A 12,709-nucleotide genomic window follows, 5' to 3' on the forward strand; every position below is an offset into this window, starting at 1 on the left:
AACGAAGGAGAAGCTGCTGAGAGTGGTGACCGATCCGAAGCCAGCGGCTGCTGATGCGACCTGGAGCTCTAACGATGAGAAGGCGCAAGCGGTTATCGGCTTGGCATTGGAAGACACACAGCTGATCCACGTTATGCAGAAGCAAACGGCGAAGGAGATGTGGGATGCGTTGAAGGACTACCACGAGCGCGCATCTCTGTCCAGCATAATCCACGTAGTGCGTAAGTTAATTACCATCCGAATGACGGAAACCGGTGATATGGCGGAACATTTGAAGGAGATGGCGGCTCTCCGGCTTCGGTTGGTGGCACTGGGGGAAGAAGTCAAGGACAACTGGTTCGTTGCGTTGATGTTGTCCAGTCTTCCCAGATCGTACGACGGTTTGATTGTGGCACTTGAAAGTCGACCAGAAGCAGACCTCACAGTGGACTTTGTGAAAGGTAAACTGCTGGACGAAGGTCGACGTCGTGCTGAAAGTGAGAGTGATAGTACGTGTGAAAAGGCACTAGTCATGAACACAGCTAAACCGAAGTATGCAAGTAAGCACTACGTGAAGAAAGAAGTGTTGTGTCATTACTGCAAGAAGGAAGGACATTTTCGGCGGGATTGCCGGAAATTAGCGCAGGACAAGCGGGAAAAAGAGAAGACGGATGGTCAGAAGGTGAGTATGGCCATCAAATCCGATTCTTTTTTTGAAACGTGCTTGGCAGCAGGTGAAGCCGATAGAACTGGTTTCTGGTACCTGGATTCAGGTGCCACAGCACATATGACGAGTGACGCGTCGTTGCTGGATGGTGTGGATAAATCTAAGGCAACGGCGGTCTGCCTGGCGGATGGAAAATCCATCAAGTCAGCTGGAAGTGGTATCGGTAAGCTAGTCTCCTTCAACGGAGATGGCATCAGGATGAACGTTCGGCTCGAAAACGTCCTGCATGTTCCATCGCTCGCTGGTAACCTGCTGTCGGTGAGTAATAACAGATTTGGGTTTTCGGGTGCTGTTTGGGAAAACGGAGTGCCATATCCTGAAAGGAGAAGATACAGTGCTAGTTGGGCAGCGTAAAGGAGGGCTGTACCACTTGAAGCAAGCTCCGGAGAAGGCATTTCTGGTTGATCCGAAACATGCAGACCTGTGTCGTCATTTGTGGCATCGTCGTTTCGGACATCGCGATGTGCAAGCTGTAGACAAAATAATACGTGATAACCTGGGATACGGGTTAAAAGTGGATCCTTGTGAAGTTCAGTCGGTGTGTGGTCCGTGTTGTGAGGGGAAGATGATTCGAGAGTCGTTCCCAAAAGTGTCGGACAGCAAATCTAGCGCGGTAGGAGATCTAGTGCACACTGACTTGGGCGGTCCAATGGAAGAAGAAACGCCAAGTGGTAATCGATTCTACATCGTTTTGGTAGACGATTACAGTCGTTACACGGTAGTGCATCTGTTGCGTCGGAAGTCGGACGCAGAAGAGAAAATCCGGGATTTCTGCAGTCTGGTGAAAAATCATTTCGGGCATTATCCCAAGAAGATTCGTTCTGACGGTGGTGGCGAGCCAAGAGAGAGGAGCCAGCTCAAATGACAGATGCTTTGTTTTGGTTGCCCACTTCTTCTTCCTTTTTGTTAAAAAAATTGTTGATGGAAAGAATCATTCAAGCGAGGATGCGCGTTTGTCACTCGGTTTGTTGATATAGTTTTTCCGTCGGAGTGTTCAAACTTGTCGTGAACTGTATGTTGTGAGCAAGCATCTTACTGCATATTGCTTAAAGCTATCGGTTTCGTATTAAACGGGTTTGATTTTGTGAATTCTGGTGATAAGGAGGAGGTTAAAAGTGATACACAGCAGGTAAAATGCGTTGTCAAGTGAAGCGTTGCGGCCGGAACAAGAAAACCCACCCGGATGTGTTGTTTCACCGGTTTCCAAACGATCCATTCCCAAGTAACAATTTCCAGTTGAAGAAACGCTTTCGTTTTGATTGTTCAGCTGCATATTGAATAATACTTGCACAATGTGTTCACCACAACTTTTGTAAAACCTTTGTTTACACTGGTTTTGAGAACCTATACAACTGCAACACAAAGGTGTTGTCTAACGTATTCAGTAAAACGTTTACTCAAAATCAATTTCTTGTTGAAGAAACGCTTCCATTGTGATTTTATTCAACTGCATGCTGAATAATAACTGTACAATTTGTTTATTACAACTTCTGTAAAACTCTTGTTTACACTGGTTTGGAGAACCTGTTCAACTACAGCATTATATGTATACGCGTTATAGGAGTAGAAGCAACTTTTATACAACGTTTATAGATACATATTTAAACTCAAGCTTTATTATTTTGGTGAAAGCTCTTATTCAACGTTTGTAGAAACTTCTTGACAGCTGCTTTGAAATTTAGTAGAGAGTAAACCTGAGAGACGTTTGTTGCACTCTTTTATGACTGCTAAATAATCATTGTACATTAAGCGGTGAAAAGAGTTTATAGCACTTTTTAATGACTTCTTAATAACCGTTGTGTAAGTACTCACAATATTCACAGATTAAAATTAGTTCAACAATTGTCGTGGTACGCCAAAATAATTGCTTAAACAGTTTTTATAATTTAATTTATTTGTGCACATTGAAAAAAATATGTAATTATGCCATAATTCACATTCTGTGATCATGGAGGAAGTAGTAACCAGCATCTGTTTAATCTTTGATTGATATTCTTTCAATTAATCTCTCTAATCATTAATTGAGAGAATTTATCTAGAAATGTTATCGTTGATTATATGATATATGTCTTAAATTAATGTTAGCATTTATTAATAACACCTATATATAATTTACCTCTACTCCACCGAGGGTTTCTCGAAGCAAGATTCGAACTCATGATCCCGGATTGCCAGCCGCTTCTGTTTCCATCTGCTCTATTCTTGAATACATATTTTGAACATATGAGAGAAGTATATGAAGCTCATCTTGAGTGACTTATCTTGCAGTCGAATAATCATTGCCTTATGGTCATATAAACGTGCCTATCACTTGTGCTATTTTTAGCAACAAAATTGTGGTTGGTGGTTGGTTGAACGTAAACAATCATTTAAGAGTGCTCCAAGCAGCTTTTGAAGCTTTTAACCAAATGGCAATACAGCTACATTCTTGTACAACTCTGGAAGCTATTATTCAATGTTTGATCAACTCAGGTGTTTTATAAGAGCTCTCAATTGTTTGTTGGGTTGCTTCAAGCAAGGTGGGTTGAGTTTTGTAATGTAGGAGCTGATTTTATTGTCACAGATGCAATGAGAGTATGCAACGTACGTGAAGAATACATATGCAAATAATCATGAAACGTGAAAAATTAGAAATGATTTACTGTTTTGCAGATGCATTTTGATGCGATCTGTTATGCTAAGGCTGGCAAAAGCACCAGATTGAGCAAAACTGCAATCCCTACATTGTGTGCTTATTTGATCAATGACGATGACGAGACATACGACGAAGACGACGGGTACCCAGCAATCCTATCGACATCCTTACCACTCTATTCCTGCCCGTCACTTCTGGATCACACATACGCTGATTTCAAAGCAATCCCGCCGGATTTTCAATTTGATGACATTGAAAACGCGGATCAAGAAATCATTATCGCCACGGAGAATGCGTCGACAAAGTCAAAAGCAACCAAGATTAAATTTTCTGATTGTTGCAAAACGAAAAAGCAAATCAAAAGCTATGACAGGTACTTAAATATGATTTACAAGATTTTGTTTCAATAAATATTCTACCCAACGTTATATATTCTAGATATGCAAAAAAAAATTAAAAAAAAAGGCGATGAAATGGAAGAAAGAAGCGCTTTTGTGGAAGAACAAGTTTTCAATTTTAAAAAGAGAAGTTGATGATGCAAAGAAATTGAAAGAAAAATTTCGACCGGACCAGCTTTCTGTTGTAACAGGGAAGGCGAAACAAGTTAAGTAGTGGTCCAACGAAACTATCACGGAAGGATTGCGAATCAGATTTGCTTGCGGAGCTGGATACGAGCAATTGCTCAAACTACCATATGTAGTACTTCCTAGTGCCCGCACACTGGTACGAAGAATCCAGGACGTACACTTTGACACAGGTTAGTTTAACGGATAAATTAGTGGTTCCCTATAGATTTTCTTCGTCTGGTTTATCGTATCACGAATTTTTTACCAGCTTCAACTGTGTCACTAATTTCGGAAACAGTAACGACCCTGAAACTGAAATGAAATTTCGCCAAACCGCATAATTCAAACCATGATAGAACCTTATAATGAATGGTTAATCATCTAAATTGCAACCTTAACTGCTGAGATTTGAACTTTATGCGAACGATTTGTGGTATCTGTTGTTTAATACATGGTTGTATTAAAAATTATTCGCAATTATTACGGAATTGCTACAAATACTCAGTTATCGGTTCTCATTATCTCGAAAATGCGTTTCTTTGATTTTTTTAGAGCATTTGTCCGTTGATGGAACACACGTCATGCATTTTGTACCCTTGTAGACTGTTTGTTAGCATACAACAGTTGTCTCTATTTCAATGGAAAATAAATCCTTTGCGTAAAAACTACTAATAACACTCTCTCCCTGCTTCACAATAAGTAACAGAAACGCCGAACGTCCAAAAACATTTGTATTCTGCACCGTCATTAACAGCCATTTCAAAAAAACTATCTTGAAAAAAAAAACAATACGCAGATTTTTTTCCGATTAACAATACTTCCCCCACTTTATTGAATCAAAATTTCGGTTCGCAGTGACAGATCATGACTGGTTCGCATTGACGTTTACGTGATCGGCTTCAGAGCTAGCTGGCGCCTCTCTCTGGCGAGTACACGGGTGGTTCGTTGCGGAAGTTTTTCACGGAGCGTGGAGTAGTTCATGAGCAGACGGCACCGTATTCACCACAGCAAAATGGTGTCGCCGAGCGGAAGAACCGCTATCTCGTTGAGATGCTGCGGTGTATGCTTTCCGAGTCACGGTTGAACAAGAGGTACTGGGGTGAAGCGATTTGCACTGCAAACTATTTGCAGAATCGATTGCCGTCATCTACAGTCTGTAAGACACCGTTTGAGCTCTGGAACAAGAAGAAACCTTCCTACGGTCATCTAAGGATCTTCGGATCGAAAGCGTACGTGCATATCCCCAAGGAAAAGCGGTGCAAGCTGGATTTCAAGGCTGAGAAGTTGGTGTTCGTAGGGTATGCTGACGGTCGTAAGGCGTATCGTTTCTTGAACCCTGAAACGGATATGATTATGATTAGCAGGGATGCAAAGTTCTTGGAGCTATGCGATACGAAAGAGGCTGTTCGGATCCAGGGTCTAGAAGCAGGAGGAGTACTGGAAGTACCGCTTGTGTTGCCATCAGGAGATGAGTCTCGGGATGAAACGGATGGGACCTCAACGTCATCGGAAGAAAATTCGGAGTCGGTAGAAGAATTCATGGAATCGGTAGAAGACGGTCGGGATCTGAATGGATCGTTCTACGATAGTGCTTCGGAAGGAAACCAATCGTTTCATGGATTTCCTTTAGATGAAATAGCACGGTGTTCGAGAAGGTCAACGAAGGGTATCGCGCCTCAGAGACTGATTGAGGAGATTTTTGCTGCGGAGTCTGTGGATACGGAGGTGGTCGAACCAAGTTTCTTGAAGGAAGCGGTGACCTGTGAACAGAAAGAAAATTGGAAAGCGGCAATGGTTGACGAGCTGAAATCTCACGCACAGAATGGGACGTGGGAGCTTGCTAACTTACCTGCTGGGCGAAAGGCTGTTGGCTGTCGCTGGGTGTACAAGCTGAAGAGGAACGCAGCTGGTGACATCATCAAACACAAGGCTCGTCTGGTAGCTCAGGGATATTCCCAAAAGTACGGAGTTGATTACGACGAGATTTTCGCACCGGTATCCAGCCACACCACACTGCGGGTGCTGTTAGCCGTTGCTAGCAAGAAGGGAATGACGTTGAAGCATTTGGATGTGAAAACGGCCTACTTGTACGGCGATTTGAACGAGGAGATTTTCATGAAGCAGCCACTTGGATACATAGCAAAAGGTAAGGAAAACATGGTGTGTCGTCTGAGAAAGAGCATTTACGGACTCAAACAGTCCGCACGATGCTGGAATCAACGATTGCACGGTGTCCTTGTGGAAATGGGGTTCCAGCAAAGTGTTGCTGATCCGTGCCTGTACACAATGCTGATTCATGGAAAACGTGTATACCTGATTGTGTATGTGGACGATATTTTGGTTGGTTGCGAAGATGAAGCGAAGATCGAAGCGGTATATAAAACGCTGAAGCAGTATTTCGAAATCACCAATCTTGGAGAGCTCAAATACTTCTTGGGACTAGAGATTCGGAAGGAACATGGAAAGTACAGTGTTTCAGTGGAAGGGTACATCGATTGTGTTGCGGAGAAGTTTGGGCTCCGTGATGCAAAGCGGGCGAAGACGCCAATGGAAGAGGGTTTCCAGAGCACGGAAGATAAGAGTCCTCAACTGTCGGACGGGATGGATTATTGGAGTATTGTCGAAGCGCTTCTCTACATTTCCGTGTGTGCTAGGCCGGATGTAGCAGCTAGCGTAGCGATATTGGGTCGTAAAGTGAGTGCGCCTACGGAGGATTGGATAGCGGCAAAACGTGTTGTCCGCTATTTGAAGGCAACGAAAGAGTGGAGATTGAAGTACAGCGATGCGGCTGGAAAGCTAATCGGATATTCGGATGCCGATTGGGCTGGTGACGTTGGTACAAGAAGATCAACAACAGGATTCGTCTTCCACTATGCCGGTGGAGCAGTATCGTGGGCTAGTCGAAGGCAAAGTTGCGTCACACTGTCTTCGATGGAATCCGAATATGTGGCGTTGAGTGATGCTAGTCAGGAACTGATCTAGCTTCGGAGCTTGCTGAAGGACATGGGTGAACAGCTGAGCGATCCTGTCAAAGTGATCGAGGATAACCAAAGCTGTATCCAGTTCGTAACGTCAGAACGCAAGAGTCGTCGGTCCAAGCACATTGAGGTGCGGGGACATTTCGTGAAACAACTGTGTGATGACGGATGCATCGAGTTACAGTACTGTCCAACTGAAGACATGGTGGCTGATGTACTCACTAAACCGGTGGGTTCAGTCAAACAGATGAAGTTTGCACGGATGCTGGGATTGTCGTCATAGGATGGCAGTGTTCGTTGAGGAGGAGTGTTGGTGTAACAACGGTCATGCCACCTTTCACTACACACCTTGATGCAAAGAGCTATCCTGTAGTGACAGTGATAGCGAAAGAGACGGTAGCAGAGCGAGAGCGCAGCATCAGCCTTCTGCTGTGTGCGCCATTTTGTATCATTCGCAAAAGTAAACTCGATGTGTGTAGATCTCGTGTTAATAAAGTTTATATTTATTTTCTTCACAATTAAAAACTCGGCCTTTCATTCCGCTGGAACTTCAGTCCAAGAGGGGCGACACATCTAAATCTCAATTCTAGATGCTCAACAAATCTCACACTACCCAAGTAACAATTTTGGTTTTATGAGGGTTCTGTAGACCATGATTTAGACTTGTAGAATGCTATAAAACTGCGATAAAATGTTACTTGGGTAGCGAATCAATCTTCGTAAAATCTTGTTTCATTTCTCGCATCTATTTGGATCGCGCATCATCTTTTTGCAAGAAATCTTCACAATCGTCATCAATCTTCTTTTTATATACTCAGCGTACATGCAGCTAACCACAGCAAAACACAATTTTTCCTGCATCATAGATAGAGTCGCCCCCCTCCCGGATGCACGGTTATGTTGCTTATATCGATTGATTTGAAAATAGTGACACTGAACATTGCGACGAAAGTGTTCCGCTGCTAAAAGCTGGCTTTTTCAGCGGTGTCATTCGATGATGATCTTTAGCGCTAATAAGCCAACTGCTAGCAAAAAAAGCTCACCAGCATAATTTAAACAGGGTATCAGCGTCTACCAGCATGAGATTTCAGGAGCAACTGAAATTAGTGCTAGTTGGCTAGTCCACTAGCGCAAGCAAATCCGCACAGATATAAAGACCGCATAAACGTTTGTTTACGTTTGATAAAGCACCAGCTCCTTATAGCGTATTTTTCTACATGACTGGTCACCCTAAAAAGCTACGTCATTTCTGCATCTTCACTCACAGAATGAGGTTGAAAAATTGATCTTTGTTGAACTGCCATTTACGGCTTGCGAGGTAAAAATACATTCAATATCTGTCGGTTTAACATATGAAGCATTTGTTTTGAAGGCCATTATCGATAGTGAATATTTTAGTGGCCTATTCCACTTGAATATGGATAGTAATAATGGCCCTATTTCATCATTAAACCACTTCCGCTCGATGGTGCTTTCAACCTCAAGTTAAAAGAAATTTAAGCTATATTATCTACTAACTAAAAAACGCTCTCAGATTCTTATCTACGCTAGAGTTGACCCAAAAACTAGAACAATAAGAATGATAATCGAAACACAAACCTTGACCTAATTCCGTTGTGTGGTCTCTATCTTCTTGGAAAAAAAGATAATGCACTTGTTTGGGTTCGACCAAATTTTCGTTCATTGTATGTGTTTTGAGAAAATAGTAGTTTTTTAAACCTCATATACACTCTTCCAAACAACACCAAAACAATTTAACCGTTAAATCACAGACAAATAGACATAACTCATTGAACTGTAAAACATCGGCGCTCAATCCCTACCGCCATCTGTTGAGTTCACTATGACTGGCAGCTCACTCAACAAATGTGTAAACGTCAAACGAAAAAAGAATTGACTATGCGCGCCATAGGTGGCGGTTCTATCAACTAAGAAACATTTAAATTGACCGATAAATGCGTGTTCGATGAACAACCTGCGAGTATTATGTCGGTTTGTCTGTGGTTAAATCTTGACTATTTACTGCCTTGATTACATAAATATGTCTATCTGTACTGATGTTTTCTTTTTCTCTAAAATAAAAAGACACTTGTACGGGATGTTTCGTGATATGTAAACTGTATGTACAAATGCTGTTTTTATTCTTCGATAGCCCAATACATTAGTTCAGATAAGAATACGTATCGTCAAAACCAGCAACGGTGTGTTATCAGTCACATTCATTATTTATCAGCACATAGAATAGTAAAATGTCGATAGCCTATAAATCGGTTGCATTATCAGATAATTCCATCAATTCATCTACACTGTTCAGTTGACAAGCGTACTTCGCAGGTCATTGACATTATTGGCGACTTTTCGAGATTTTACCATGAATAGTATCCGGTTCTGTTTGATCATAATACTACTAAAGGCCGTGAGTGCGGATATGAGGCAAAATTCTAGCTCCCGAGAAAACGACGCCCTTTGCCGGGGGCAACTGCAGTCAGTCCTGCTCGGTGTGATTGCAAATGAAACTTGGGCTTTGCGATGTAAGATTCCTATATTCAAATTTAAAGTTCAGTAGTTACAATTGCACGACGCGTTTTGCAGTGTACGATTCGTGGGGCAAATGGCCGTCGGGGCAGTTTTCCGGAAATCAGTACGACTTTGGAAACTACGATCAATGCCGGGAGTACGTCCATCAACATGCCGACGTTGGGCTGATATCGGGACGATACTGCATGGTCGTAGTTGCGCAAGGATCGGAGCTCAATCGAATCTTTATCGACACTGGAGGGTGAAAGATTGGTGGAAACTGGGTGAGGTTATTTGAATGACCTCTGTTTAAAAATCTGTTCTAGGGTCGACGGAGCTGTAGTTGGTATGTGTTTTCCAAGATTCTGCGATGGAGAAGTTTTAAATGAGCCAGTGGCTGCCATCTTGGAAACGGTCTACCAAATCAGTGCAAAAGAGCTGCAGATACAATGCGAAGTGGAGGCTGAAGTGTCTCGAACGGGCAGAATTATGGCATTGTAAGTTGGAAGTTCCTTAAAACTATGAATATAGTGAATCCGAGGTGAATCTCAGTTGTGAACTACTTTCCAGAACCATCTTTTCGTTGATTGCAGCTTTTGTAGTCATTGGCACTAGTTATGATGTAATCTCGCGTAGTCCGAACCACATACTCTCTTCCTTCTCAGTATATTCAAATTGGTTTAGGTTGATGAAAACTTCCAAAATGCCTTTCCAAGATAAGAACAATCACGGAAAATCCAACATAATCGAATCGATTCACGGCGTTCGAGTGTTGGCCATTATGTGGATCATCCTCGGTCATAGCTATATGCTGGTGATGTCGGCGCCGTTGATAAATCCAATTGCTACTATCGATGTGAGTATGCGACAGTGACGATAGGACATTCTACATGTTGCAATTCAGTGGTTGGAATCTTTCCACAGCACATTGATCATTGCCGCTCCTCTTTCGGTGGACACGTTCTTCCTTCTAAGTGGATTGCTCACTTGCTGGAATCTTCTGAAAGAACTAGATCGAAACCGGTTGCTTAACGTTCCGTTGATGTATCTTCATCGATATCTACGACTAACGCCAGTTTTTGCCGCTCTGATCCTGTTCACGGTAGGGATCCTACCCAAATTCAGTTCCGGACCGCTTTGGAATACTTCGCTGAAACTGTCAGTTGATATGTGTAATCGGTACTGGTGGCCTGCACTATTATACGTGCAGAATTACGTAAATCCCGACCAGATATGCCTCGGACACTCATGGTATCTATCTGTGGATATGCAGTTGTTTCTTCTGTCACCTCTACTGATCTACCCCCTATGGAAATGGGGAAGCAAAGTGCTCGTACTGGTCGGCCTTCTGATCCTCACATCTGTAGTCTACATTTTTGCAATGTTCATGATCTACGACTTTCCAGCTAGTATTCTAATAACAGATTTGACCCGAGATAACCTCACTTATCTGCCTACGCACACACGAATGGGTTCATGGATGGTCGGACTGGTAACTGGCTTCGTTCTATACCGAACCAAAGATAGGGTTGTTCGTCTATCGAAGGTCCAAATCATCCTGGGATGGACCCTTTCCCTAGTGGCTCTAGTTGGATGCATCATCGGTGCTCATTACGTCAATCAACTGGTCCCCGGAAGCAACGCCCAAATTTTCAACGCATTGTACGAATCCTTTAAGCACGTCCTCTGGCCTGCAGGTGTAGCGTGGATTATATTCGCTTCCAGCAACGGATTCGGGGGTCCGGTCAGCAGCGTCCTGTCCATGGCAATCTGGCAACCTCTCGGTAGGCTATCGTACTGCCTATATCTGCTGCATCTGCCTATTCAAACGATGCTAACGGCGTCCACTAGAACGGTGCGCCATTTCAGCGACCTTCGAGCGGTGCATACCTTCTGGGGCGATCTGTCGTTAACGCTATTGGCAGCGATTGGTTGGACATTGTGCTTCGAAATCCCTTTTGCGAATCTGGATGCACTGCTTACGAGCAAGGGTAAATACAACTCAATTGCTGTATGATTTTGCGGTATTTATGTAAAAATGGTTTCAATTTCAGTAAGGAAGCGATCTTCGTGACATAGCTGTGCGAGTAGCTGTGCCTGAATGGAGTTGGGAAAACGTCGCGTTTTGAAATGCAAGGCTGTTTTTTACATCGGTATGAATTAGTAAGGAATATTTGAACATTAATGTTGATTTAATAAATAAACAATACTTGCGGTGATCTTTGTTAAACATTTACGCACAGACAAACAGACATAACTCTTAGGAGAAAATTATTCAAAAAATATCGTCAAGCGTGCACACTAGCACCCTCTATCTTGCACATTCCGAAACATTGATTTGCAACCGAAGCATCCCTCGCCCATGATTTGTTTTCACTAGTTGCTTTTCCCTAGTTCTGTCAACGCGTCAGCTGTGTTGAATAAAATCAAAAGAAATGCGAGTCAGTGATGCCGGTTCTACGAAATCTTCAGTATTGATTGAATTTAGCAGAAAAACGTATCCGCAGGACAGAAGCTCAGTCTATTTTTAGAGATTTGTTTTGAATGTTTTGCGTGATTTTTATTTTGCTGGAACAAGCTTTTAATCGTGATAATGTATCACCTTTCTACCACCGCCTTTAATATGTTATTCATGATGATGTAGCTCAAGGTTGTAGATTCCCGTATTCTCTTCGGTCATCATCAGCGGATCTGGGTCATTCTCTTCTTCCTCGTCCAAATGTTCTTCGCTCTCATAGGAACTGAAAAATCCAAACATTGATTAAACAATCAAAACTAAATCTAAATAAAAACGCTCACTCCTCCATTTCCGAATCCATTATTGGAGTTTTTCACATTACACGTAGATATTTCTAGTATTACGATCCACGATAACGATGAATAATTGTGAGAAACGAAAATAACAACAAATGCACGCAAAGTTGTTTTTACACAGGGTGATTTGTTGCGCTACCCCCTTATTTCAAGAGTTGATATCTACTAACTTGACCTGAAAACGAACTGGGACCACAGATAAGTTCAAAATTTGCTGACTTGCTTAACGGTTCAGTGGCGCCACCATGACAAATGCGAGCACATTCCGAACTGAAACCTTATTTTCAAAGAATGTGATTGTAAGTGTTATGAGAGCTGCCCGAGACGACTCACCGTCGCATCGAAGCCAATCGGTTGCAAGCCCTAAACCCTCACCAAGCGCACCTAACCGCACTTCTATATTGGAAACGGTCGCGAGAAACGTTATCGACATATCCGAAACCAAATATATCGACAGTGGAGGCGGTTTCCTGATTAAACAGCGAACCTGCGT

General features: G+C 42.6%; 1 protein-coding gene across 1 annotated transcript; it reads left to right on the forward strand.

The window, feature by feature from the left end:
- The first annotated feature begins 6,910 nt into the window (after positions 1 to 6,910).
- LOC135715040 (nose resistant to fluoxetine protein 6-like) lies at positions 6,911 to 11,419 on the forward strand. The gene is made up of 5 exons (XM_065238452.1): positions 6,911 to 7,114; positions 9,444 to 9,664; positions 9,729 to 9,899; positions 9,973 to 10,258; positions 10,307 to 11,419. The coding sequence occupies exons 1-5, from the start codon at positions 6,911 to 6,913 to the stop codon at positions 11,417 to 11,419; spliced, it is 1,995 nt and encodes a 664-aa protein (XP_065094524.1).
- Positions 11,420 to 12,709: the final 1,290 nt, after the last annotated feature.

This window comes from Ochlerotatus camptorhynchus, unplaced genomic scaffold (genome assembly GCF_037179485.1).
Source record: "Ochlerotatus camptorhynchus isolate MF236.1 unplaced genomic scaffold, CSIRO-AGI_Acam_v1.1 ptg000788l, whole genome shotgun sequence".
NCBI classification, from domain to species: domain Eukaryota; kingdom Metazoa; phylum Arthropoda; class Insecta; order Diptera; family Culicidae; genus Ochlerotatus; species Ochlerotatus camptorhynchus.

What these genes read in the sequence shown, in the direction of transcription:
- LOC135715040 (XM_065238452.1), top strand. Translation starts at nt 6,911, where the DNA reads ATGGGTGAACAGCTGAGCGATCCTGTCAAAGTGATCGAGGATAACCAA. An exon ending in ATCTTTATCGACACTGGAGG is followed by an intron (nt 9,665 to 9,728) that starts GTGAAAGATTGG and finishes AATCTGTTCTAG; the next exon opens with GGTCGACGGAGCTGTAGTTG. An exon ending in ATCCAATTGCTACTATCGAT is followed by an intron (nt 10,259 to 10,306) that starts GTGAGTATGCGA and finishes GTTGCAATTCAG; the next exon opens with TGGTTGGAATCTTTCCACAG.